General features: G+C 43.8%; 1 protein-coding gene across 1 annotated transcript; it reads left to right on the top strand.

The window, feature by feature from the left end:
• LMAN1 (lectin, mannose binding 1) lies at positions 1-27,425 on the top strand. Its single transcript, XM_081942153.1, has 13 exons — positions 1-301; positions 8,667-8,821; positions 9,542-9,649; positions 9,778-9,839; positions 13,087-13,186; positions 14,898-15,021; positions 17,082-17,140; positions 18,293-18,425; positions 19,455-19,648; positions 19,773-19,843; positions 21,585-21,741; positions 25,604-25,725; positions 26,864-27,425. The coding sequence occupies exons 1-13, from the start codon at positions 58-60 to the stop codon at positions 26,898-26,900; spliced, it is 1,566 nt and encodes a 521-aa protein (XP_081798279.1). The 5' UTR covers positions 1-57; the 3' UTR covers positions 26,901-27,425.

Raw genomic sequence — 27,425 nt, 5'->3', positions numbered from 1 at the left:
GGACCAATCAGCGAGCGCCCTGTTGGCCAAGCCGGGTTCCATGCAGCAGAGTCCAAGATGGTGGCACTCAGGGCTCGGAAGGACGGTTCGGCGGCGGTGGCCGCGAAGAAGCTCTTGGTCACCGCGTGTCTGTGCCTGAGCAGCCTCTTCCTCTCCCCGGCAGACGCCACAGGCCAGGCGGAAAGCGGCGGCGCTCCCGGGGCGGCGGCGCCTCACCGGCGGTTCGAATACAAGTACAGCTTTAAGGGTCCGCACTTGGTGCAGCCGGACGGATCGGTGCCCTTCTGGATGCACACGGGCAGTAAGTAGCCCTCTCATTCCCCAAGGGGCTGGGGAAACGGATCTTCCTTTGACCTTGCGATCGGCTCGGGAATCTATTCTGAAGGATCAAGCGATTAGCCTTGGAGTGCAGCTCGGGAAGGCAGGAGCGCCTCTGGGCATACGCAGAGTGCAGCTGGGTTGGGTTGGCGGCTCAGCTTAGTTTATCCGGGGCTCTTGGTTGGCTTATAAATCAGGGAAGCGATTTCTCTGTGGTCTTAATAGGAACATTTATCTTTTATTTATTTATTTAGTTTATCAAACACGTACGAGATAACAGGTGTAAGTATAAACATGATTATGAATACATGAAATGGGTACGAATAAATGGGGAGAGTAGGACAGGGACGATAGGCACCCTGGACCCTGGTGCGCTTTTGCACCCCCCTTTACAGATCTCTTAGGAATGGGGTGGGGTCCACGCTAGACAGTTTAAGGTTGAAGCTGTGAGGGTTTGAGTCGGGTAGTGCATTCCAGGCATTGACTCTTCTGTTGCTGAAGTCGTATTTTCTGCAATCGAATTTGGAGCGGTTAACCTTGAGTTTGTACTTACTGTTTGCCCATGTATTATTGCAGTTGAAGCTGAAGTAGTCATTGACAGGTAGGACGTTGTAGCAGACCATTTTGTGTACTACGCTTGACCTTAATCGGTGTAGTTCCAGGTTGTCCAAGCCCAAAATGTCAAGCCTGGTTGCATAAGGTATTCTGTTGCAAGCAGAGGAGTGGAGTACTCTTCTCTTGAAATACCTCTGGACTCACTGGATTGTATTAATATCCGATATATGGTGTGGATTCCAGGCAGACGAGAACGATTTAGGGGAGTGTAAAAAAATATCGATTCTTTCTTACATCACCATCTTATCTCTAAAGGTAACATCCAGCCTTTGTGAGCTGTTGCCTCATCTTTTGTTAATACAAATGGGTGTAAAGAAGGAATGGACATTTTTGTTTCTCAATCCCAGAGGTGGGTTGGGACAAGAGAGAGAGAGAGTGAGTGACTGGCCCAAAGTTACGAAGTTATCTGTTTGGGTTTAAAGAATTCTAAAGTATTCTTTCACAACTTGCCCTTCAGGGATAAATAGTGCAAAGAATCCTGGGATCCAGATATGATTTATGTTTCTTAACGGGAGGAAACCCCATTAATCACTCTTGAACCATTAGCTCAGACATATTGCCTTCTCCTGCGCTGATTCATCTTCTAAAATCCTAATTCCTTGCCTTTGAGGATAGAATAGGAAAAGTGATTACTTGATCCAGAATTTCTCTGCCTGGCAAAAGCCGGATGTTTCTCTGCTTGATGAGTTCCAAAGGTGCTTTTTCAAGAGGCAACTGGGACAACCATGAGCTGGATGACTGAAAATCTCCATAGGCATTTAGCTCTGCTTGATGAGGATATCTGGAAAAGAAAATCAGTTTGCTGTAGTAGTAGTTAAAGTGCTGGCCTAGAACCCAAGAGACTGTGAGTGCTAGTCCCACCTTAGGCATGAAAGTCAACTGGGTGACTTTGGACCAGTCACTCTCTCTCAACCCAACCGAACACTCAGAGTTATTGTTCTGGTGACAATAGGAGTAGGGAGGAGTATTAGGAATCTTTGTCGCCCTGAGTTGTTTATAAAAATAATGAAGGCAACGAATAAATAATAAATTTGATGCTCTGAGTTAGTCCACATTGCCAATGTTTTGGAGCAACCTAATACAAACCAGGGTAAGTAGGACACAAAATATTAAAAAGTTCCTAGGCAAATATGTTGTTGTTAGTTGCGAAGTCGTGTCCAACCCATTGTGACCCCATGGACAACGTTTCTCCAGGTCTTCCTGTCCTCTACCATCCTCTGGAGTCCATTTGAACTCACACCTACTGCTTCGGTGACTCTATCCAGCCACCTCATTCTCTTTCATCCCCTTTTTCTTTTGCCCTCAGTCTTTCCCAGCATTAGGCTCTTCTCCAGTGAGTCCGTCCTTCTCATTAAATGGCCAAAGTATTTGAATTTCATCTTCAGGATCCAGCCTTCTAAAGAGCAGGCAGGGTTGATCTCCTTTAGGACTGACCGATTTGATCACCTTACAGTCCAAGGGACTCGCAGGAGTTTTCTCCAGCACCAGAGTTCAAAGGCCTCCATTCTTTGGCGCTCAGCCTTCCTTATGGTCCAACTTTCACAGCCATACATTGCAACTGGGAAAACCATAGCCTTGACTATACACACTTTAGTTGGCAGGGTGACGTCTCTGCTTTTTAGTATGGTGTCTAGATTTGCCATAGCTTTCCTCCCCAGGAGCAAGCGTCTTTTAATTTCTTGGCTGCAGTCCCCATCTGCAGTGATCTTGGAGCCGAGGAAAATAAATCTGTCACTACCTCCATTTCTTCCCCATCTATTTGCCAGGAATTGAGAGGGCCGGATGCCATGATTCAAATTAAACTCAGATGCACTATATTACTGTATACCAGTATTTTTCATACTTGGCTACTTTAAAATGTACAATCAACTCCCAGAGTTTCCCTGGCTAGGGAAATCCACGCACCTTTTGAAAAACATTGCTGTATTAAAAAAAATAACAATTTTTGCAATATATGATATAGTGAGTATAATTACTGTTCCAAGTGATCATGTACTCACCATATCATATGTAGCAAGATTTTTTTTATATATAGCAGTGATGGCGAACCATTTTTGGATCACGTGCCATAAGTGGGGGGAGCGTAGGGGGTTCGTGTGCAGGTGTGTCGCACCCATAATACAATGCACGACACCCCCCTGTGCGCATGCGCACACTACAGGCACGACACCCCATTTTTTGCATGCTGTTTCCGCCTTCCCCAGGCTCCAGAGGCTTTATAGGAGCCTGTTGAGGGCACAAACAGCCTCCCTGCCCCCCCGGAAGCCTTCCGGAGGCTTCAGGGACCTTCAGGAGGCTTCCCTGAAGCCTCCGGAGCAGTCAAAACAAACCTCCGAGCAAACCGGAAGTCCGTTCCCAAACTTCCGATTTGCCTGTAGGGCTGGTTTTTTGCGCTCCGGAGGCTTCAGGGAAGCTCATGTAGCCTCCGGAGGGCCTCCGGGGGGCCAGGGAGGCTCCTTTCGCCCTCCCAGGCTCCTATAAAACCTCTGGAGCCTGGGAAGGGCGAAAAATGGCTTTAAAAAAGGGTGAACTCAGCTGGCCAGCGCCTCGCGTGCCCTGACAAATGGTTCCATAGGCCCTTGTTCCCCAAACCCCGGGCCGCGGACCGGTGCCAGTCCATGGATCAATCGGCACCGGGCCGCCTGAGGAACTTCTGCTTCCTGATTGGCCGAAAGGCAAACCTCACCACTGTTCCCTCACCACAATTCTGAGAATTGAAGTCCACCAGTCTTAAAACAGCCCCAAGAAGCGAGGAGGCAGAAAAAGAAACGGAGGCCAAGGAGCTTCCCCCCGCCCCCTCCCAGCAAAAATCTAACCAGGGAGCCGGGCGGGCAGTAGCAAATTAGCCGATCACGCCGCGTGATCAGTTAATTTGCTACTGCCCAGTGCCCACACGGCGTGATCGGCTAATTTGCTACTGCCCGCCCGGCTCCCCGGTTAGATTTTTGCTGGGAGGGGGCGGGGGGGAAGCTCCTTCGCCTCCGTTTCTTTTTCTGCCGCCTCGCTTCTCAGCCCCGCCCGACTTCAGGATCCTCCCTAATCATTGTGGGTTGAAAAGAAAAAAGGGAAAGGGGCGCTTAAAGTTTCAAAATATTGCATTGGAGCAAAATATCGCTTCAGAGGCAACAGAGGCTAATTCTCATGGGGAATTAGCCCTGGAGTTTCACTCCCCCACCCGGTCAAACCTTGCTTTCCGTGCATGCTGCGTGATCAGCTAATTTGATACTGCCCGCCGGCTCCCTGATAAGATTTTTGCGGGGGGGGGGGGGGAAGCTCCTTGGCCTCCGTCTCTTTTTCTCCCTCCTCGCTTCTTGGGGCTGTTTTAAGACTGGTGGACTTCAATTCTCAGAATTCTGGGAGTTGAAGTCCACCAGTCTTAAGAGCCAATTTTGTCCAGGTATCTGCAAAATTGGCTCTTAAGACTGGTGGACTTCAACTCCCAGAATTCTGAGAATTGAAGTCCACCAAGGGCATCAATCACTCTCAGAATTCTGGGAGTTGAAGTCCACAAGTCTTCAAGCTGTCAGGTTTGAAAACCCTGGGTTTTTTTTTCCCTAAAGGGTTAGGGGTGCAAAGGGTCTTGCAACTTGACAGCTTTAAGACTTGCACACTTCAATGCCAGAGTTCCTGAGCAAACATTTTGGTTGCTAAGCAGGAGCGTTGTTAAGTGATACTGACATTATATAACACTTTTAATTAAGCGAGTACCTTGAAGAAACATAACTTTGAGTTTCAAATAATACTGATTTCGTTGTTGTCTTAGGTGACATTTGTGACATTTTGGTGTAGCTGTATTTTATTTTGAAGGCATGTTTAAATACAATTAAATTAAAATTATTAAATCAAAACAAGCGGGCCACGGAAAAATTATCAAACATTTACCGGTCCGCGGCGATAAAAAGGTTGGGGAGCACTGCCATAGGCCATAGGTTCGCCATCACTGATATATAGTCTCTTGCTGCAGATTCCATAAAGTCTCGTGTTAGATGAGTGGAATGAGAATTTCGTCTCCTATACTGACAAAGATACCTTTTTCATTACTCTCAAACCCTGAAAGTAGCCCCCCTCCCCCTGGTCTTTCTATTCCATACTTATTTAACATTGTCGTTGAAAAAACTAAAAGTTGTGCCTCTCCTTCTTGAGAAACTAAATTAATTCAATCATTGAAACCAAACTTCTACATCTGTCATAGCTGAGAAGTCTCCCAGCTCTTTTGTTAACAGTTTTTCCATTATAGCAGGTGATAGCATTCTTGGCACTTTTGCCTTTTTGGCATAATGTATCCGCACAGATACCATAATACTTTATTGTTAAAGATTATGATGTGCTTAAATTATAATTTGTAAAAGATTTAGGTTTTCAGGGCCCGCTGGTAGAGTAACTCTATTTCAGCTATTTACTGTTTCCATTGGGAATTCTGCTGTTTTCTAAAGGCAGATGGCTAATAATCATCTTTCATTATAGGAAATCAACCATATGATATGGCATTGAGGTGTGAAGGTGTTTCAATAAGAGATCTCTGGATCCCTGGTTCCTTCAGGGAATTAAATTCATTTTTTTTCCTGCTCTATTTTGGAATTACTTTATTACATAAGATGGCTAAATTTGAAACAATAGCCTTCTGCCTTTACTCCTTATAGCTAGAAGTGCCTTTTGTTTGTGTTCGTGTTGACATGTGACTGCAGGATGATAATTTGTATTCTGCCATATGGTTAGGATTCATGTGAACCGATGGCAAATGTGCTCCATTGGATATAACAACTTTAGAATAATAACATGCTTTCATTTCTTCTTTATCCTATCTAGATTCGAAGTTAAAGATCAGATTTTGCAGAGTGGCTTGTTCATATATGTCAAGTATAAAAGTGTGACTGAATATCTTTATGCTCATACAATATGTAAAACCTAAGCTGATGTCTTTAGTTTTTTGTCTGTCAATCATTTCTTGATCATTTGCCGTTCCATTTCATATTCTTGAGTAGCTGAGTCAAATTTTGGAATTGACAGTATAAACTCTGGCTATATGGTGATTCGTTACTATCTACAGCAAGGGTGTCTTGGCAACTTTAAGACTTGTGGACTTCAATTTCCAGAATTCAGAAAGTTGAAATTCACAGTTCCCAAGGCTGGACACCCCTGATCTCTAGAATGAGAGACTTCTTGTCCTGCTTTGCATGTGAACAGAACACCCATTCCTGGTACATAAACACGCTTTTCAGTTGTTTATCCATTCTGGTTTATAATAAATTGTTTATCTTAAAAATGGTTATTACTTTTGAACTCTGTTTTTGGTGGACAACTGACTCTAGGATTTACTTCTTTTTGAAGTAACATGTTGACTTTTTGTTACTGATTAAATCAACACTTGAAATACAAAGCGAATTAACTCCAATTATTGGACAAAAACTAGCATTTAACCTAACGGCCTTTTAAGTTAGAACTGAAGAACAGTTAAGAAAGTGCTGTGTTAATCTTTAAAACAATTTGGAACAATATTGAGAAAGATCCCTCAGCCTACCCAAATTGTTGCCCATTATCACGTTTCCTAACACCTCCCAGAATATAGTATTGGGATCGAAGAGCAAGATTTGGTATGTGTTTACTGCAACCTGCAAAATGTAATATAAAATCCATAGTGTGATCTACAGCCGACCTGCCTTTCATTTATGAAAATTGATCCTTTGAAATCTTGTTTTCTAGAACAGGGATCCCCAATCCCTGGTCCATGGACCAGCACAAGACCACAACATGCCAGAAACTGGGCTGTGCAAACCCATCCGGGGGATGCAGGCAGCACATGAAGCCATGCACACCCCGTTCCGCGGAAAAACGTATCTCCACCAAACTTGTCCCCTGTGTCCCAAAGATTGGGGGCTACTGTTCTAGACTATGTACAGTAGCTTAGCTTGGAAACAGCACAGTGTGTGTGTGTTTTTCCCCACTGTGATAAGATTAGGAGTTTCTTTGGATTAGGTCCTAAATTCCTTTCATCTCGGTGATTCTGAATACAGTATCTGCCTTTGTAAGAGCTGAATAGAATAGAATTCTTTATTGGCCAAGTGTGATTGGACACACAAGGAATTTGTCTTTGGTGCATATGCTCTCAGTGTACATAAAAAGACAAGATATATTTGTCACGAATCATAAGGTACAACCCTTAATGATAGCCATAGGGTAAAATAACCAATCAAATCATACTAGGGAACTATCAATATAAATCATAAGGATACAAGCAACAAAGTTACAGTCATACATTCATAAGTGGGAGGAGATGGGTGATAGGAACGATGAGAAGACTAATAGTTATAGTAATGCAGACTTAGTAAATAGTTTGACAGTGTCGAGGGAATTATTTGTTTAGCAGAGTGATGGCGTTCGGGGAAAAACTGTTCTTGTGTCTAGTTGTCTTGGTGTGCAGTGCTCTATAGCGTCGTTTTGAGGGTAGAAGTTGAAACAATTTATGTCCAGGATGTGAGCGGTCTGTAGATATTTTCACGACCCTCTTTTTGACTCTGGCAGGTCCTTGATGGAAGGCAGGTTGGTAGTAATTGTTTTTTTTTGCAGTTCTAATTATCCTCTGAAGTCTATATCTATCTTGTTGGGTTGCAGAACCAAACCAATCAGTTATAGAGGTACAGATGACGGACTCAATGATTCCTCTGTAGTCTTATTTATTTCATTTTGCTTTTTAATTCGGGTGAGTCAGAGAGAAGCAAGCAACCGAGAATCACTCACTGCGGTCCAGGGTCCTATAGGGCTGGGAACCTGGATGTTCCCAGGCAAAGTGCTGGCTCTCTGATATGGTACAATGGCACTGATGTTTAATGCAACATTGCTCTTGCTTGGATGTGCCTGATTCACGCCAGATCTAACTCTGTAATGTCCACAAACTGTTCGGTCTCCACATCCCAGATCTACAAATGTGTCTCAGGACTAAAGTTAGCCGAAGCTACAGTCTTACAATTTGCAAAGCTAACTCAAGTTCCAAAAGCACTCCCCAGCTTAGAAATTTCTTGTAAATTTGAAACCTGGGAAGTGACTTGGAAAATCGCTATTCTGAGCTTTTAAAGTTCGGGTTTTAAAATCTTGAGTGCTTTTGTATTCCTGATGACTAGCCTTGTTCATTGTGGTCAATGGTAACAAGTAATCCTTGAATTATGGCCACAGTTGGGATTGAAATTCTATCACAAAGTGATGCAGTTGTTAAGTGAGTCTTTCAGCCCCACTTACTTCACAAGGTTGTTGTGGGCAAAATAGGAGAGAGGAATATTTAAGTATGTTGCTTCCTTGAGTTAGTACAGGAGTCAGCAGCCTGTGGCTCTGGAGCCACATGCGGCTCTTTCATCCCTCTGCTGTGGCTCCCTGTCGCTGGTCGGCTCCACAATTGATAGGGCTTTCGGTTAGGACAGGTAGAGGAAAAAGGATGCTGTGCTAGGAGGAGACTCTATGGTGGGGGAATCGGACTTCCGATCAGGAGAGGAAAAAGGACACCGCACTAGGAGGAGACTCTATGGTGGGGGAATCGGACTTCCGGTCGGCTCCAGAATTAAACCGGGGGCTTCTGGTTAGGACTGCTGTGGCTTTTTGAGTGTTTAAGGCTGCCGACCCCTGAGTTAGCTATAATAAAATAATAAAGACAGGATTTTAAAAAATCTAATATACAAATATTTTGGAATTCTTTTAACAAGTATGGTTTTTAACATATCACTAAAAATGGTGACCTTCCTTTTTAGATGCTATCCCCAGTGCTGATCAGATCAGAATAACTCCTTCGTTGAAAAGCCAAAGAGGATCCGTATGGACAAAAAACAAGTCCATATTTGAATATTGGGAAATTGAAGTGACCTTCCGAGTGACTGGAAGAGGGCGAGTAGGAGCTGATGGATTGGTATGTCACACCAGCTGCAGTTTGCAAACGCTGGGTTGGAGGGTAGCAAGCCCGCGTTCGAGACCCAAGTGCTGTTGCTTGGCGGGCTGATCTCTTGTCATTTGCTCCAGCTCCTTGATGGGGGCATGAAAGGAGCCCCCACAGGTTCCTGGTAGTGGGCGATAGTGATGTCACCCACTAATCCTTTCAACCCGGAAGCGCTTTAACTGGTGCCTCCAACATGAAACAAGATAAGAATGGGGTCAGGAGTGTCAGGGGAAGATTTCACCCTGAACTAAATGAGGCTTAGATCGCGGCGTTTCCAAACAGGCATATTTTTTAAGGTGCGAAAATGAAAATAAAATTCCGGAAAACATATTCTAATTAAAAAAACAAGCTTTAATACAAAAATAATAAATGGAAATAAAACAAAATGATCTAATTGTTACATTTTGGTAGAAGCAATTCTGTCTCCCAGTTTCCTGGAAGACGGACAAAGATCAAAAGGGAAGAGAAGTCTCTGGAATGTGTGAAGTAATAAACATGTTAAGCATGCGCAGTGCATCATTGTCAGATAAGACCTTATGACCTGCGCAGTAACTCTTTCAGTAATTATTTTAGTTTCAGTTCGTCAGTTCAGGCTAGCAAACAATTTAATGCAGTGACAAGGAGTTTGCAAACATGGTGGTTGCGTGAATTGGAGGGCCTACAATTTGCTTAGATTTCCATGTGTCTGAACAGGCAATCTGGTACACTGAAGGACAAGGATTAGATGGCCCAGTTTTTGGTGCAGCAGATAACTGGAATGGTGTCGGCATCTTCTTTGACTCCTTTGACAACGATGCAAAGGTGAGTGAGAGGACATTGAGGTTTACCCTGTGGGTTGAACTTTAAATAATTTGTCTGGACCTACTGGGTTTTTCAGTCTTCACATCGTCTCCTATCTTTATGCTGATTTTTATTTCCTTCTCTCGCAGAAAAACAACCCTGCGGTGATTGTTGTCGGCAATAATGGCAAGCTCCACTATGACCATCAAAAGTAGGTTGAATTTGATCTGATCTATCTTGGTTTTCCAGAAGAGAGGTGTGTGTGTGTGTGTTTGTGTGTGTGTGATGTCTATTAATTTTTTGCTGAGTGGATAGAACAAATAACTTGGGTTCCAAGTATTGGAAAAATTTGAAAGTTATAAAGTAGAGTGCAGAGAACCGTAACTATTAGTACTGCTTCGTTTATCTTTTTTCTTAAGTTATGAACTTCTCACCTCCATGACAGCTCTCAGTGGTGTACAGTAATAAAGTCATTATTTTAAAAAGTACAAGTAGAGTAGAACAAGGAAGACCGTTCTAAAAACAATACATTCTAAAAACAATATAACACAGGAGGCCACCTGTATTCTAGAAAGAGTGCAGAGAAGAGCAACAAAGAGGATTAGGGAACTGGAGGCTAAAACATATGAAGAACGGTGGCAGGAACTGGGTATGTTTAGCTTAAGAGAAAGAAGGACTAGGGGAGACATGATAGCAGTGTTCCAATATCTCAGAGGTTGCCACAAAGAAGAGAGAATCAAGCTATTCTCCAAAGCACCTGAGGGCAGGACAAGAAGCCATGAGTGGAAACTAATCAAGGAGAGAAACAATCTAGAACCAAGGCAAAATTTCCTGACAGAACAATTAAACAGTGCCTCCAGGAGCTGTGCGTACTCCAACACTGGAGCTTTTTAAGAAGAGATTGGACAACCATTTGTTTGAAATGGTATTGGGCAGGCATGTCCGGCCCGGGGGCCCAATTGCAGCCTGTTTTCAAATTTCGAACAGCCTGTAGCCTCTTCTCCCCGCCGGAGTTGTTTAGTCTTTCATAAAATAGTTCATTTGCATTTAATGTTAATGGTTAAAAGAATGTCAGGCTGAATGGTCGGCCCTGCACATTTTCACCTCACCAAATCTGGCTCTCCTTGCAAAAAGTTTGGACACCCCAGGTATAGGGTCTCCTGCCTGAGCAGGGGGCTGGACTAGAAGACCTCCAAGTCTCTTCCAACTCTTTTATTCTGTTGTTTTAAGGGCTTATTTAAACACGGTCAGTGTGGGAGCCAGACAGATCTCAAGGAGAAGGCTGTTCTGGAGGGGAGATGCTACAAAGATGGAGTTTACTTCCCAAGTCCCATCACACGACTGATTAACTGATGGAATCTGGCGCATACTAACTGTGCCAGATCATATAAGATGGGCAGGAAGAGAGAGGGTCTCTTAAATTGCCAGTCCCTATACTGGTGATAAGTAGCAGTTTTGGTTAACTGGAAATCTACTGGGAACCAGTATAGCTTGCAAAGCAAAGATGTTCCATGATGTGAATATCCACAATTGCCCGTGGTCTCTATATTCTAGATCAGTTACTGCTTCTCAGTGGTTTTCAAGGGCAGCTCCATGTAAAGCAGATTGCAGTAGTCCAATCATAAGGTGACCAAAGCATGAGCAGTTGAATTGCCTTGAAATTCATTTCTTGGTCCCCAGTCCAAGTGGTACAAGTTCAATTGCTAGAGCAGCTTAGGTTGTTTTTGTCCCTTGTCTCTCAAGTGAAATTCCATCCCACTTCTTTATCCTTCCCTCAAACTCCTTAAAATTTTGGCTCAGTTCCTCTTTGCCACACTATTCCCTGCTCTTCATCTCCTCAGCCCATACTTCGCCAACTTCTCATCTTGTGCGTGCTCGCGATGCCAGTTTTTTGCTTCCCTCGCCATGAAATGCCAGTCTAACTAAGGACATGCCCAGTGTTAATCCTGGGAGGAGTGGTCTTCTGAGAAGATTTATCCATTGTTCCCAGGTTTGTTTATTTGTTTCATGAGCCTTCCCACACCCATTCCAGTTTCAAAACTGACATCTTAATGACGAATGTCTGCTAACGCATGCCACAAGAAACAATAACCAGACTTCCTCTTAATCCAGGTTTAGACATTATGTATTATGTCATGGTTTAAGGCAGGGGTGTCCAAACTTTTTGCAAGGAGGGCCAGATTTGGTGAGGTGAAAATGTGTGGGGCCAATCATTCAGTCTGACATTCTTTGAATCCTTAACATTAAATGCGAATTGACTACCGTATTTTTCGGAGTATAAGATGCACCAAGATTTTGAAGAGGCAAATAAAAAAAAAGTTTTTGCACTCTCCCAAAAATGGCCCATTTTTCACGAAAATGGGCCTTTTTTTTAAAGGGCATGAATAGCCTTTAAGAGGCTTCTAGAGTGCTCCTGGGGGCTGGGGGGGGGGCAAAGTTGAGCAAAAAAATTGCCCATTTTTTGTTCATTTATGCCCTCCACAGCCCCCAGGAGCACTCTGAAAACCTCCTAAAGGCTATGCACAGCCATTTTGGTGAAGGGGGCAGAGTTTTGGGAGGCAAAAAATGCTGTATTCAGTGTATAAGATGCACCCAGATTTTTAGCCTCTTTTTTGAGGGGAAAAAGATGCATCTTTATACTTCGAAAAATACGGTATTTTATGAAAGACTAAACAAATAACTCCAGTGGGGAGAAGAGGCTGCGGGCCGCTTGCAATTTGAAAAAGGGCCGCATTTGGCCCCTGGGCCGCACTTTGGACATGCCTGGTTTAAGGTGTTGTTTGGTGAGATGGGATTGTAGTTTTTATTCATTGAATACAAGTAGTCCTCAATTTACAACCATTCACTAAGTGGCCATTCAAAGTGAACAACCCCAAAAAAACCCAGCTGCGAAAATTTACTTATGACCGGTCCTCACTTTATGACCATCGAAGCATCCTTAGAGTCTCATGATCAAAACTCAGGCGCTTGGCAACTGGCATGTTTTTACAGTGGTTGTCATGTACAGTGGTTGCCATGCGATCCCCACAGGTGACCTTACCAGCAGGTTCCCAAAAGTCAATGGGGAAAATCAGATTCACTTAACAACCACTGATTCAGTGAACGGCCACAGGGATTCCCTTTAAAAATCATGGCGAAAAGGAAAAGTGGGAATTCTGGTCCCCACTTTGGTCGTAAGTTGAGGACTACTTATAGACGGCTTCTATGTTTGTATTATCCTAGACCAGGGGTGTCCAAACTTGGGAACTTTAAGACTTGTGGACTTCAACTCCCAGAATTCCCCAGCCAGCCATGCTGGCTGGGGAATTCTGGGAGTTGAAGTCCACAAGTCTTAAAGTTCCCAAGTTTGGACACCCCTGTCCTAGACGGACCGTATGTCATGTAGATGGGTTTTCATTTTCATCTGTGGCTTATCCTGATTGCTAAGTTTGTACTGATAAGAGGTTTCTCTTTTAAAGCGATGGGTCCACCCAAGCGTTGGCATCGTGCCAAAGAGATTTTCGTAACAAGCCTTATCCCATCCGCGCAAAAGTTGTTTACTATCAGAAGACACTCTCTGTAAGTAACTTCAGCGCTCGTTATGCTTTCCTGCATGCATATTTAATGATGTGGTTTTTGAATAATCGGAACCCGTGAGTTTAGAAGTATAATTTGGAGGTGGGAAGAGAGGTCTGGCAGTCATAATGTATCACAATCGATAAGATCTTTCAGATCTTTCTCAGTCCCTGGACGCAAAGCTTGAGACCCAGAAACAGACTGTTTTATCTTGGAGGACAAAAGAGATTTTCCATGTACTTCAAAACAACAATGATAATTGAAAAAAAGTCATTTGTCTGACATAATTTAGTACTCCTATCAAATGATTAAGGTCACAGGACTGGTGGAAAAGCCTTAGTTGCATACAAATCTACAAGGCCAGTGATGGCGAACCTATGGCACGGGTGCCACAGGTGGCACATGGAGCCATTTGTCAGGGCACGCAAGGCGCTGCCCTGTCAGCTGGCCAGCGCACATGCGCGCGCTGGCCAGCTGAGTTCACCCTTTTTAAAAGTCATTTTTTGCCCTCCCCAGGCTCCAGAGGCTTTATAGGAGCCTGGGGAGGGTGAAAAGAGCCCCCGCCCCCGAGGGTTCATGAGCTTCCGTGAAGCCTTCGGAGCGCAAAAACCTGGCCCTACGGGCAAACCGGAAGTTCAGGAACGGACTTCCGGTTTGCTTGGAGGGTCGTTTTGACTACTCCGGATGCGTCAGGGAAGCCTCCTGACGGTCTCTGAAGCCTTCGGAGCGCTCAAAACGATCCTCTGAGCAAACCGGAAGTGACTTCTGGTTTGCTCGGAGGGTCGTTTTGAGCGCTCCGAAGGCGTTAGGGAAGCCTCTTGACGGTCCCTGAAGCCTCCAGAGGGTGTCCGGGGGTGGGGTGGGGGAGGCTGTTTTCGCCCTCGCCAGGCTCCTATAAAGCCTCTGGAGCCTGGGGAGGGCGAAAAAAGCATGTAAAAATGGGGGGGGGTGCCTGTAGTGAGCGCATGCGCACTGGGGGGGGCGCATTGCATTATGAGTGCGGCACGCAAATGACCCCCCTGCGCTCCGCCCACTTATGGCATGCGAGCCAAAAAAGGTTCGCCATTGCTGTACTAGGTAGACCAGTGTCTATAGAGATTCTTAGTTATTTAGGTCATGTTTGTCCCAAAGGTGCTTTTCCAAAAGGCAACTGGACTTTCTTGGTTTTTTTTCCTTGAAAACGTTTCACTTCTCATCCAAAATGCTTCTTCAGTTCGTAGACCAGTCCTGTCCAACCTGCAGTTCCATGGGCTGAATGCAGCCCTGGATAGCTAGTAATGGGGCCCCACACAATTGTAAACTTTTAACATTATTATGTGATTTAGCAATAGCAATAACACTTAGACTTATATACTACTTTACAGTGCTTTACAGCCCTCTCTAAGCGGTTTACACAGTCAGTCTATTGCCCCCAACAATCTGGCTCCTCATTTTACCCACGGAAGGCTGAGTCAGCCTTGAGCCCGTGAGAATTGAACTGCCAAACTGCTGGCAGTCAGCAGAAGTCGCCTTCAGTACTTTATTCAACCACTGTATCCCCACGGCTCTTTATATTTATATACATTAACTATATTATAGGTTTTATATGCCATCCAAGACAATTCCTCTTCACTCTGTGCAGCCCAGGCAAGCCAAAAGTTTGGATAACCAGGTAGTAGAGCATTGGCCTAATTCTGTATCAAATGGATTCATCTCTGTCTCTTTTTCTTCCAAGGTATTAATAAACAATGGCTTTACTCCAGACAAAGAAGACTATGAGTTTTGTGCCAAAGTTGAAAACATGGTGCTGCCTCCTCAAGGTTACTTTGGCATCTCTGCAGCAACGGGTGGCCTCGCAGGTGACTTTTACCATTCAAGTTACCTCTCCCCTGATGATTTTGCCCAAGAAATGAGTTGTTGGGATAGATAGATACTGAGTCAAAATGCCTGCAAACTTAATATCTGTTTCAAAAAAAATTTGAAGCTGACACAAAGATGATAATCTTTTTGGGTAGCAGCCAGTGGTGGGTTACGACCGGTACACCCCGGTACAGGCGTACCAATGCCTGCCGGGAGCACCAGGTACCATTCCGGTACGGTGCTGTGGAGGGCCTGCCTGCCCATCCTCCTTACCTGTATTTAAGCTGTTCAGGGCTTCCGCGCACACACATGGAGCATACAGCGTCGTGGGCGATAAGTACGCATGCATCCGGTTACAACAGGATCCGGAACAACAGGATCCGGAACCCACCACTGGTAGCAGCAGAAAAATTAAGTAGACTGAGTATATGGGATCAAGAAATTGTCCTCTTGGCACTTGTTTACATCATGTGGAAGATGACAGGGGTGTCCTTTTCAGCCACACCCAGTGGTGGGTTGAAGGCAGTATGCCCCAGTACGGGCGTACCAGAGCCTGCTCGGAGCACCAGATACCGTTCCGGTACGATGCTCCGGAGGGCCCACCTGCCCGCCCAAGCTCCTTACCGGTCTTTTAAGTCTTTGGCACTTCCGCGCACGTGCTTGGCACGTACAGCCCCTGTGTGACGGTCCGCTGAGCAGTTGGAGCGTCGCGGGGGTGCTAAGATGCATGCACGCGTGCTGTATGTGTCCATGTGGATGCCAGCAGGCCCTTTCCAACCGTACCAGTTGGAACGGGATCTGGAACCCACCACTGGCCACACCCTAATCTAAATTGAAGGTGTATTCAAAGGACTGGGTATTCTCAGAAAAAGAATTCACTTTTCTTTTCATGTCCATTAATCTCTCGGACTGCTTTGAAATCTGTCCAGTTCATTGTTCCATAGATTTTGTAGGAGAGGACTACGGTTTAGAGGAATGTAAGCTCAAAGCAGCAGTGATACCTTGGAACCAGTGGTGGGTTCCGGGGCCCAGCATTCACCACATGAACGCGCGTAGCGCACACATGTGTCCTTACCTCTTGCGACGCCTCCGCGAGCCTCTGCGATGCTCCAGCTGCTTGGCGGAGCGTCATGCAGGTGCCGTGCGCGGAAGCACCGAAGAGCTCAAATACAGGTAAGGAGCTCGGGCGGGTGGGTGCGCCCTCCGAAGCACCATACCAGAACTGTACCCGCTGCTCTGGCAGGCACCGGTACATCTGTACCGGGGCGTACCGCCTGCAACCCACCACTGCTTGGAACCCAGCTATGCACTGGTATAATAAGGAAGGCAATGTCTCTCAACTTTTAGTCCATTTTAAGATGTCTGGACTTCAAGTCTCAGAATTCCCCAGCCAGCGATGCTGGCTGAGGAATTCTGGGAGCTGAAGTCCAGACATCTTAAGAGGATCAAGGTTAAGAAAGTATTTGATTTAACTCCTCAAATGAAAAGGAAATGTCATGACTGAAGTCCAGACCATAAGATGTTTTGGATGACCAATATTTGAAATTCACCTTTCAATCTGCAGAGAACTAGAATTTGCCCTTGTGATTGAGCAATTTTTGTAATTATCGTACAAGGTCTTCCAAATCATTTACTGAAACCTAGAATTGTAGGAAACTCCTTTGCTTCCTTACCTTCTGCTTTTTTGTCCAATGCAACCTTGTGATAAATATGCACATCTATAGACATTTATCTGTCTGTCTGTCTTATCGACACACATTTCCTCCCACATGATTAGCAAAGCATAGCTTGCTAGAATGGGGAGTGAAAGTCCATTCGTGATTACTTGCTGTTGTTTGACGTGGATCCCATCTCATTAGTCCACAGTTAACAAAAGTGTGTTGTCAATCTTGGCCATAGACAAACATTCATGTACTCAACATTCCTAATGTTGGCCTTTGTGCTCCCGGCCAGATAATGTGCGAAATGTGATGTCTTTTAGGTTTTTATGTCATTCTACTGAGTTAAGATAATGTAGACGAATTCTTTTTGACACATCTCTGATTTTTTTTTAATCTAGATGACCATGATGTCTTGTCATTCCTGACATTTCAATTGACGGAGCCTGGCAAAATGACGGTAGGTGTCTTTGGCTTCTATATTGGTTCTGCATGCTCACTTTGGAGAGAACGAAGTCTAAGAATATGCAGAGCGTGCATTCCCAATAAAACAGTAATTTGCAGCTAGGTTGCAGATCAACTAAGTTGAATCTTTGAGTAGGGCATCTTTCCTTTTCTGAAAAGATAACCTTTTATTGTTTAAAAAAACACGGGCTAATTATAGATTTGTGATGGAATTATAGACTTAAAGTATATGAAAAGATTAGAGAGGTCAAAAATGAAAGAACTGGGAGTGCTTTAGCCATATTCAGGCAGTTCCCATCACACAATTATGTTCCCAGAAGGAGGAGAATGATATTTTATTCACCTAGACTCCTCCTTGTTTCATCTTTCTTGCTGGCCCTGCTTTTTCTTGGCACTTAAAAGCAGCCTTTTTTGTGCAAAGACTGGTAGTCTTGGACTTACAATTTCAAGCAACCGCTTGAAATTCTGATGGGCCTACCCGGGAGGGTGGTGGGAGAGGAATTATGACCCAGATCCAAAGTTCTGACAGTCAACATCCCCTCTAAGGAGATTCTCAGTCATTCAGGTTATGGTTGTCCCAAAGATGCTTTTTTCAAGAGGCAACTGGACTTTCTGGTTTTTTCTTTCTCTCATCCAAGAAGCTTCTTCGGCTCTGACAGGATGGTGAGGAATGGAAGGGTTTATATTCCTTGAAACCGCTGGTCATTTGCATCCTTTTAGAGAGGTTGAAGCGAAACGCCTTCAAAGAAGAAGAAGAAAACCCAGAAAGTCCTGGGTTGGCCATGACCTGGATGACCGAGAATCTCTACAGACCTCCATTATGATTGTAACTCAAAGATTCTGTACACTTCTCATGCATTTAGAGGCTTGATTCAGAAGATTCTGGAATAGCCAGGGTAAAACAAACACCCTGCTTCAGACTTTTGTCAACTCACAAGTGAGGATAAAGTCTGGCAGGAAATAAGAGGTCAAAATCAGGGAATACAGCCCCATAGCTCCCTTTACATAAAGGCGAACAGGCAGCGCATACGAGCCAGCTTCTTCGAACTGTTCCCCGGACACCCCAAAACGTGAACTCAAGAGTGCCTGATGCCAATAGTGCTTGTCAAATATTAGGATGCCTTTTTACTCAGAATTGATTTCATAGCCTCCACCAGATGCAGACATTGCTGAAAAGGACAAAGAGAAATATCAAGAAGAGTTTCAGCATTTCCAGCAAGAGTTGGACAAAAGGAAAGAGGACTTTAAGAAAGAGCATCCGGACATGCAGAGCCAGCCAAGTAAGTGGTCAAGGGATAGACTCGATGTAGACAGACAAGTCTTCATTGAAAGAATTGCGTTTCTCAACGGGCATTCTTTCCGGTCTGTTGGCAGACAGGATTCTTTCCTAGACAGTCCATGTGAGAATGACTAGAGCAGGAGTGTCAAACTATTTCATTGAGGGCCGCATCAGGGTTGTGTTTGACTTCGGTCAGGGGGGGGGGGGCAGCTCAACATCACTTATGTCAGCGCCTGTGGTGGCCCAAGCATTCTGCCAGCGAAAACGGGCTCCCGAGCTCCCATTTCTGGCTGCAATGGCCTGCAACCCCCTGCCAACGGAAACAGAGCTCGGGACGGCCGTTCTGGCACAGGCACCGCAGGCCAGTCCCTCCCTGTTTCCAAGGTGGCCCCGTGGGCCAGATCAAAGCACTCTGGCCCACGGGGCTTGAGTTTGACACCCCTGGACTAGAGAATTCTATAGTTCTACAATTTTCACAGGGGAATCCAAAATGAAAAATGAAGAAATGATCTTTGCTTTGCAATGCATTCTGTCTGCTATACACACCAGTTCCTTTAGCATGTAGGTACACTATGCAGCTGGGAAACTGCACACCGGCCCAAAGCATATTTTAGATGTTTCCAAAAACCCTCCGCAAGTGTGAAGAAGACCCAAAAGCTCCTTTTTTGTTTAGTTTTTGTTTTTGGGGTTTGGAAAGGTGTGGGGTTGGAGAGGAAGGAGGTTTAAGAAATGTAATAGGTGCATTAAAGTTTGCAAAAACCTTAGGAGCCTTGTTTCATTCCTTTAAAAATCCTTCTGAACTCCCTTCTGAAAATGGATTTTGGTTTTGCCCATTTCTGGGTTGTGGCTTTTAACATGTCAAGCAAAATTGGTGCAGCCTTCAAACCTGCAAACGTTACGAGTTTACCTTTGTCAGTTTGCGGCTTTAACTCCTGTTTTTGTAATACAATTTTTATAAAACTGGTTTAAAAGATGAAACGAGACTTAAGTTGCTTTCTGAATGTCCCACTTGTGTGGTTTGGTTTTAAAGTGGATGATATCTTTGAGACGGTGAGTGATCGTGAGCTGAGACAGATCTTCGAAGGCCAAAATCGAATTCACCTGGAAATAAAACAGCTCAACAGGCAATTAGACATGATTCTGGATGAACAGAGAAGATACGTCTCTGCGGTAACAGAAGAGATTTCCAAAAGAGGGTCAAATGTCCCTAGCCAGCAAGGGCAGGTATATTGTTGGTGCATATATTTACTTACGTTACACGTCTGTATTTTGACGGTTTTCTCCTTTTCACTAACAGTTCTATTCTCCGTTTCTTTTCTTTTTTTCTTTTCTTTTTTTAAAATTACAGGCTTCCCAATTAGAACTTGGCAATATCGTAAAAACTCAAGAAGAGGTTCTGAGACAAGTTGGGGAAATGAAGTAAGGATTCATGGGTGAAAGACATAACATACCAGCTTATGTCCAACAAGGGTTTCACATTATTATATAAGATTGTTGTTGAGGTGTGAACTACAACCAATAAGTAGTTCCCTTTCTTTTTTATTTATTTATTTATTTTATTTTATTAAATTTATAGACCGCCCCCTCTCCCCAAAGGGACTCGGGGCGGTGTACAGACAGCAACTAAAAAACCATATACATAGTAGAAAATATAAATACTCCTTAAAAATAGATTAAATACAAAGCCTGTACAATAATAATAAAAATTATTGTGGGTGCGAGGATAGGCGAAGATTCTGTAGTCGGTTGGGACACCGTGGTCACTGAAATTCCACACTTTCTGTTTATTCCTAGATGGCCTATACATATAAAGGTTTTTTTTTTTTTAATGACTCTTAATGTTACCGACGTAGCAAATGCCTTTGAGGTCCTTGTTGCAGTGCATCGGCAAATAAAGTCATATAACATACTGTGTTTCTCTGAAAACACGACCCACTCCAATAATAAGCCCAACCCTAATTTTTTGGGGGGTGGACCTAATAAGCCCAACCCTAATTTTTTTGGGGGTGGACCTAATATTACCCATACCCAGAAAATAAGCCCAGGGGGATGGGCGTGGCCAGCACGAATGGCGGTGTGGCGGGAAGGAAATTGGCTGCAGCCCGCTGCCCCCTAGGGGCAGCGCAAATAACACTTTTGTTCTCCTCTTTCTGGGCACAGCGCTTCTGCTTGTTAGGTTGCTTCCCCAAAGCCAGCAGCTCCATGGCCAGCTGCTTTGCTTTTTCCCTCTTTTGGGAGGCAAACAGGAGGTTTTTTGGCAAACAGGAGGAAAATGGGGAACCCATTGTGATTTTTTTTTTAATTTGACCATTTGCTTTTTTGGGAGAAAATAAATGACAAGTCCAGGGATGTAGCCAAAGCCAGGAAAGCAAATAGCACATCGCTGGGCCATAATAATAATTTAGGTTATAAAAAGCTAGGTATAGCTTAAATTGTTATTAATTTTTCCAATGTGTATCTTTTCTCACAAACTCACTGGGACGTTTAAACTATGTCTGAGTTTTTAAAAAATTACATATTTACACCTACCAATCAATACAATTTTCTTCAAGTGATTTTTCCCCATGTTTTTTAAGAAAAATAAATTTCCATAGAGTCATTAAAACCTATGAAAAGTACATGACACTTCCTCAGATTAATAACTTGGTAAATTATCAAATTCTTGCACAATAGCAGTATATTTCATTACAAGAAGTGTAATTATGGTTATACAATAACAGCTTTTATTCAACTCCAATTATACTTATGCCCGAAGTATTCCGTTTGGCTGTTATTTTTTAAAACATTGGTCTTCATAAGTTATTGGATACTGGAGTTCATCAGAAAAAGAACACCCTATTGTTTAAGCTGGATATTATCTATAAATGCTTAGCAAAAAATTTTTGGAGATCTTTCTGTCCCAACTAATGTGGTACTTAGTTGTTCCATTTAATTTGTTTCCTTTATACATAAAGTTCTGTGGATTCCAGAGGCAGTTCAGCTCAATACTTTTTTTTTTTTTTTAGAAAATCTGTATTTTTAGTTGAGATCTTTCTGTCTCAACTAATGTGGAGCTTTAGCTCAAATGTTCCATTTAATTTGTTCTGTGGGTTCAAGAGGCAGAAAGTTCAGGTGCATTAAAGGGCCTCTCTGATGTGAGCATTCTTGACTCTCTTTCCAGAAATTCCATGGCGGAAACTCTGCGTCTAGTCACTAGCAATCAGCACCACCAAGCTTCCTCTGGTGGGATCTACGAAACCACACAGCATTTCAACGACATTAAGGAACATCTCCATATTGTAAAGAGGGATATTGAGCATTTAGTCCAGAAGAACATGGTATCTATTGCTATTTGTGTCCTTGGGGTTTTTCGGGGGAGGGGGGAGGTAGGAGAGGTGTCCCCAAAAGTCAACATGATGGCTGAGACTGGAAAACTCTGCCCCCGTTTCATTGCAAAAATGGCAGAGTAGAGCGGGCACAGTGGTGATGGGAAGAGGTGGGCAGAGCTGGTAGCTGTGGGTAAGCGGGCAGGAAAAACAACCAAGATAGTGGGAAGTAGATGGACGGAGGAGTTGAAATGAAGGTAGTTCCTTCCAAGAATGGTTTGGAACCAGGTTGATCCTTGCTTTATAAACTCTTTGGCTTCACTCAGCGACACCCACTGGGATTGCTGGAACTGTCACTGCTAAGCTAAGCCGCCTCATGGGATTTTGCCTAATGAGTTGCCATCCCAGTTAGTGTCGTTAAATGAGGACTACCTGAACTGGAAGTTAACATACTTCGTAATCTACTAGAAGGGAGTACTCACCTCAGTATTTAATTATTTTAAATTAAAGCTAAATGAAATGTAGGCTTTATTCCGGCCTTAAGCGTTTCTTGGAATATAGGCCTGATATAGGCGTCACTCAGAAAGCCCTTGGCCTGAAAAAAACAGCTATCAAAACAACGTCAGGGCTTTTAAAATTGGTTTTCTGTGGTAAATCTACTAAAACCTTTCGACTTATGAGAAGCATGTCTACAACTTGACGAATTGGCATCTTTAGTGATTTTGGGCAGTGACAGAATCACACGTACACTAACAGGGCAAGGGCTGAGATCCATCATCTGCGGTTGCGTCTCCTTATAGGTGCCCTTTCCTAGTCTTTTAGGATGGGACCAAACACTGATAAAACAAATTCTCCATAAATAGCCTTTCTTGGGGAAGGGGAAGGCAGCCATGTTGCTCAGCAGCAGTAATACTAGAGAAGGGGCAGCTGGGAATCAGCACTGTAGTTTGGACTAGGGCAGGGGTCGGCAACCTTAAACACTCAAAGAGCCACAAAGATCCTAACCTGAAGCAATGTTCCCTCTAATTTTTTTTCAGTGTGTGCGGAAAAGTATAGTGCCTGAGCACCTGATTTTTTTTAGCCATAATTGCCATCAGAGCAGATGTTGGGGAGGGGGGCAAGGAGGAAAAGGGTCCTCTCCCTCAGACCCCCAGGAAGGAAGGAAGGGAAGGGAGGGGGAGGGAAAAGAAAGGAAATGGGAAAGAAGAAAAGGAAAAGAACAGAGAAAGGAAAGGAAAAAGGAAAGGAAATGGAAAAGAAGGAAAGGAAATGGGAAAGAAGAAAGGAAAGGATGAAGAAGGGAGGGAAAGGGAAGGGAAGGGAAAAGAAAAAAGGGAAAAGGAAATAAGGAAAGGAAAAGAGAAAGGAAAGGGAAAGGAAAGGAAAAGAGAAAGGAAAGGAAATGGAAAAGAAGGAAAGGAAAAAAGAAACGAAATGGGAAAGAAGAAAGGAAAGGAAAGGAGAAAGGAAAAAGGAAAGGAAATGGAAAAGAAGGAAAGGAAATGGGAGAGAAGAAAGGAAAGGATGAAGAAGGGAGGGAAAGGGAAGGGAAAAGAAAAAGGGGAAAAGGAAATAAGGAAAGGAAAGGAAATGGCAAAGAAGGAAAAGGAAAGGAAAGGAAATGGGAAAGAAGAAAGGAAAGGAAAGGAGAAAGGAAAAAGGAAAGGAAATGGAAAAGAAGGAAAGGAAATGGGAGAGAAGAAAGGAAAGGATGAAGAAGGGAGGGAAAGGGAAGGGAAAAGAAAAGGGAAAAAGGAAATAAGGAAAGGAAAGGAAATGGCAAAGAAGGAAAAGGAAAGGAAAGGAAATGGGAAAGAAGAAAGGAAAGGAAAAAGGAAAGGAAATTGAAAAGAAGGAAAGGAAAAAGGAAAGGAAATGGGAAAGAAAAAAGGATGAAGAAGGGAGGGAAAGGGAAGGGAAAAGAAAAAAGGGAAAAGGAAATAAGAAAAGGAAAAGAGAAAGGAAATGGAAAAGAAGGAAAGGAAAAAGGAAAGAAAATGGAAAAGAAGGAAAGGAAATGGGAAAGAAGAAAGGAAAGGATGAAGAAGGGAGGAAAAGGGAAGGGAAAAGAAAAAAGAAGGGAAAAGGAAATAAGGAAAGGAAAAATCAAAGAAGGAAAAGAAAAGGAAAGGAAATGGGAAAGAATAAAGGAAAGGATGAAGAAGGGAGGGAAAGGGAAGGGAAAAGAAAAAGGAAGGGAAAAGGAAATAAGGAAAGGAAAGGGAAAAGAAGTAAAGGAAAGGGAAAGGAAAAGAGAAAGGAAATGGAAAAGATGGAAAGGAAAGGAGAAAGGAAGGAAATGGAAAAGGAAAGGAAAGGAAAAGAGAAAGGAAAGGAAAGGAAGCTAGAAGAAGGACAGAAAGGGAAAGGAAAGAGTGGAATGGTACTGCTCAAAAATCCAGTCTCAAGATCCCGTGGACCCCTTTGGCTCAGACAGTCCAATTCCACGCTGGTTCCCTCTCTCCCCAAAGCGAAGGGATCGCAGAAAGACTGCCCAGTCCAGAACGGGGCTTCAGATGCCTGAGAAACCCCGGATGTGCAGAGAAATGCAGGCTACAACCAGCGAATCACATTTTCCCAGGAACCAAGGAAGCCCCATAGGACCAATGGGAATTCTCCCTTTTGCAGCGTCATCAGTCTCCGGGCAGAGTCTTCCTTGATTTCACCAATCACCAGCTGGAAGAGAGAGTTCCGTGCAGAGAGAGAAGGGAGGGAGGGGGGATATTTTCAGTCATACTTTAAGACATTAAAAAACACTGCTGCAGTTTGAAACTTTTGCGCGGCGTTTTCTTGTTATGTGCGTGGGCGCGCAGCTTAGAGGGAACATTGACCTGAAGCCCCCTGTTCAATTCTGGAGCTGACCGGAAGCCTGGTTCCCCCACCATAGAGTTTCCTCCTAGTGTGGCATCCTTTTTCCTCTATCTGTCCTAACTGAAAGCATTATCAATTGTGGAGCCGACCGGCGATAGAGAGGGATGAAAGAGCCACATAAGGCTCCAGAGCCGCAGGTTGCTGGCCCCTGGACTAGTGTATAGTTCACAGTGCATAATCTAAACCAGTTTGGTTTTAAGATTAAAACACCAGGCTAGAAACTAGGAGCCTGTGAGTTCTAGTCCCGATTTAGGCATGAAAACCAGCTGGATAACTTTGGGCCATTCACTCACACTCAGCCCAAACCACCTCACAAGGTTGTCATGTGGGAAATAGGAAGAAATATTAGGTAAGTTTGTCACTTTGAGTTATTTATAACAATAATAAAAGAATAACAATAAATACAATATAGTGGTACTCCCAAAGTGCAGCCTGGACTTTTCTTAACACAGGGTGTTTCAAACACACAAACATGTTTTTTAAAGCATGCATGCACATCAATCAATCAGAATAGAACTGGAAGGGACCTTGGAGGTCTTCTAGTCCAGCCCCCTGCTCAAGCAGGAGACCCTCTACCATTTCAGAGAAGTGACTGTCTTGTCTCTTCTTAAAAAAACCCAGCGATGAAGTATCCACAACTTCTGGGGGCAAGAAGTTAATTGTCCTCACTTGTTAGGAAGTTTCTCCTTAATTCCAGGTTGCTTCTGTCCTTGATTAGTTTCCATCCATTGGTGGGTTGTTGTTTTTTGGTCTTGCCTTCTGCTGCTTTGGAAACTAAATTGATCCCTTCCTCTTTGTGGTAACCTTTCAAATACTGGAATACTGCTATCTCATGTGCCACCACCACCCCCAATCCTTCTTTTTTCTAGACTAGCCATGTCCAAATCCTGTAACCGTTCTTCATATGTTTTAATTTGATTGAAGATCATGTCAATCAAAACTATTTTGAGTACACTCATAGATTCGGCTTGTTGAAAAACTCAATTTATTGTTTGTTTTTCAGCCATCAAATGAAAAACCCAAATGTCCAGAGTTGCCAACGTTTCCATCATGTTTATCCACAACACACTTCTTTATATTTGTAGCAATCCAGACGCTACTCTTTATTGGTTACATCATGTACAGGTGAGTGTCGGCTTGAACACACCTTGCAAACAGGGAGGAGCTTTGAGGAATGGAACTGAATGACCGGCTCAGAAAAGAACATGGGCCTGTTCTAAGCAAGCCCTAAAAATGTACGAGGCACATAAAATTAAATGGTTAGAAACACACAGAGAGATGCTGCTTATCCCTGACACTAGTGGGTTTAAGATGCTGGTGCCTTAGCACAAATGCACTTTTGCCATTATGTTTGTGGAGTCTTTGCTATGTAAAAGCTTAGGAATTTTCAAAAGTGTGTTTGTTTTTTTAAAAAAACACCTTATAATTCACATTCTCACTGTCACATGTAACTACCGTATTTTTCGGAGTATAAGATGCACCTTTCCTCCCCCCCCCCCCCCCAAAAAAAGAGGGTGAAAATCTGGGTGCATCTTATACACTGAATACAGCATTGTTGGCCTCCCGAAACCCCACCCCCGCGCATCCCGTTGTTCGCAAAAATGGACGTGCAGAGGGTTTGGGAGGCCTACAAAGTGCTCCTGGGGGCTGGGGAGGGCAAAAACGAGTGAAAAATGGGCCTGTTTTTCTCAAAAATGGGGCTGTTTTTGCCCTCCCCAGCCCTCAAGAGCACTCTACAGGCCTCCCACGTCCTCTGCACACCCTGTTTTGCAAACAACGGGCCCGTTTTTCGCCTCCCCCCCCCCCCACATCGCATTTTTACCCTCCCCGTCTCCCAGGAGCACTTTGCAGGCCTCTCAAACTCTCTGCATGCCCCTTTTTCACAAAAAACAGGGCATGCAGAGGGTTTGGGAGGCCTGCAGAGTGCTCCTGGGAGACGGGGAGGGCAAAAACTTTTTTTTCGTGGGAAATAATATTGGTCTAAATGGCTTGGCTTCTGTCAGTCACTTCACTGTGATTTGAAGTAATGGGTAATCTTATTTCAGTAGTTAGCCTTAAATTGGTTTGGAGTTCTTGAAGACTGTAGTGAGCTTAATTATTTCAGATTAAATTTCAGCCCAAGAAGCTTACAGTGGGGGCTGCCCTGTCTCCTCCTCTGAATTTCATAGCATTTCTGGTTCTGAAAGAGTCACTTATTGAGATAGACAAAAAGCTTTCTGAAGTCAGTTGAGCTAATGGATTTGTCTTTCTATTGTGTCTGCAGGAGTCAGCAAGAAGCAGCGGCAAAGAAATTCTTTTGATGGCCTCTCTATTGTGCATTTCAGAGGTGCATGGAAAGCATTGCACTAGTTGGAGAAGAGGGAAGGGATCATTTAGTGTTGAAAATGCTTCAATATTTTAAATTATTGAGTTCTTTCTTAATCAACTACACCGAATAATGGATTGCGATGTTATAAAAACGGACAGATTCCAAGGCAGAAAAAGAGATAAATTCTGTCTTTGAGCATCCAGGAGAAATGGGTGGGTGGAAAATACCTTTACTTCATTGTCAAAATACATCCCAAGTAAGGTCTTGGCACAGGAGTATTTCTCACACTTATTTTTACATTCTGTTTTGGGGAGATCATGGAAGGCAGAAAGACTGTATAGTAATTGTTGTGTGTCTCAGAGAGGAAGGAAGGAAGGCAGACAAGCAGGCATTGAGGTTCTGAAACTGCACCCCACTTTAGACCTATAAGAGATTGCAAAATATATATGTGTGTAACTTTGTGGGCGACATTACATGAGCAGAGTTAGAGATTGCCAATTCAACTTTGTTGTTGTTT

This window comes from Natrix helvetica (assembly GCF_964273705.1).
Source record: "Natrix helvetica genome assembly, chromosome: 2".
Classification (NCBI taxonomy): Eukaryota; Metazoa; Chordata; class Lepidosauria; order Squamata; family Natricidae; genus Natrix; species Natrix helvetica.
Note: the sequence above shows the minus strand (reverse complement) of the source record. Positions and strands in the feature narration are given on the sequence as shown.

Excerpts from the sequence above, each read along its gene's own strand:
- LMAN1 (XM_081942153.1), top strand. The coding sequence starts at position 58 with ATGGTGGCACTCAGGGCTCGGAAGGACGGTTCGGCGGCGGTGGCCGCG. Across the intron at positions 9,840-13,086 it reads CTCCACTATGACCATCAAAA|CGATGGGTCCACCCAAGCGT; the intron begins GTAGGTTGAATT and ends TCTCTTTTAAAG. Across the intron at positions 17,141-18,292 it reads CGGAGCCTGGCAAAATGACG|CCTCCACCAGATGCAGACAT; the intron begins GTAGGTGTCTTT and ends TTGATTTCATAG.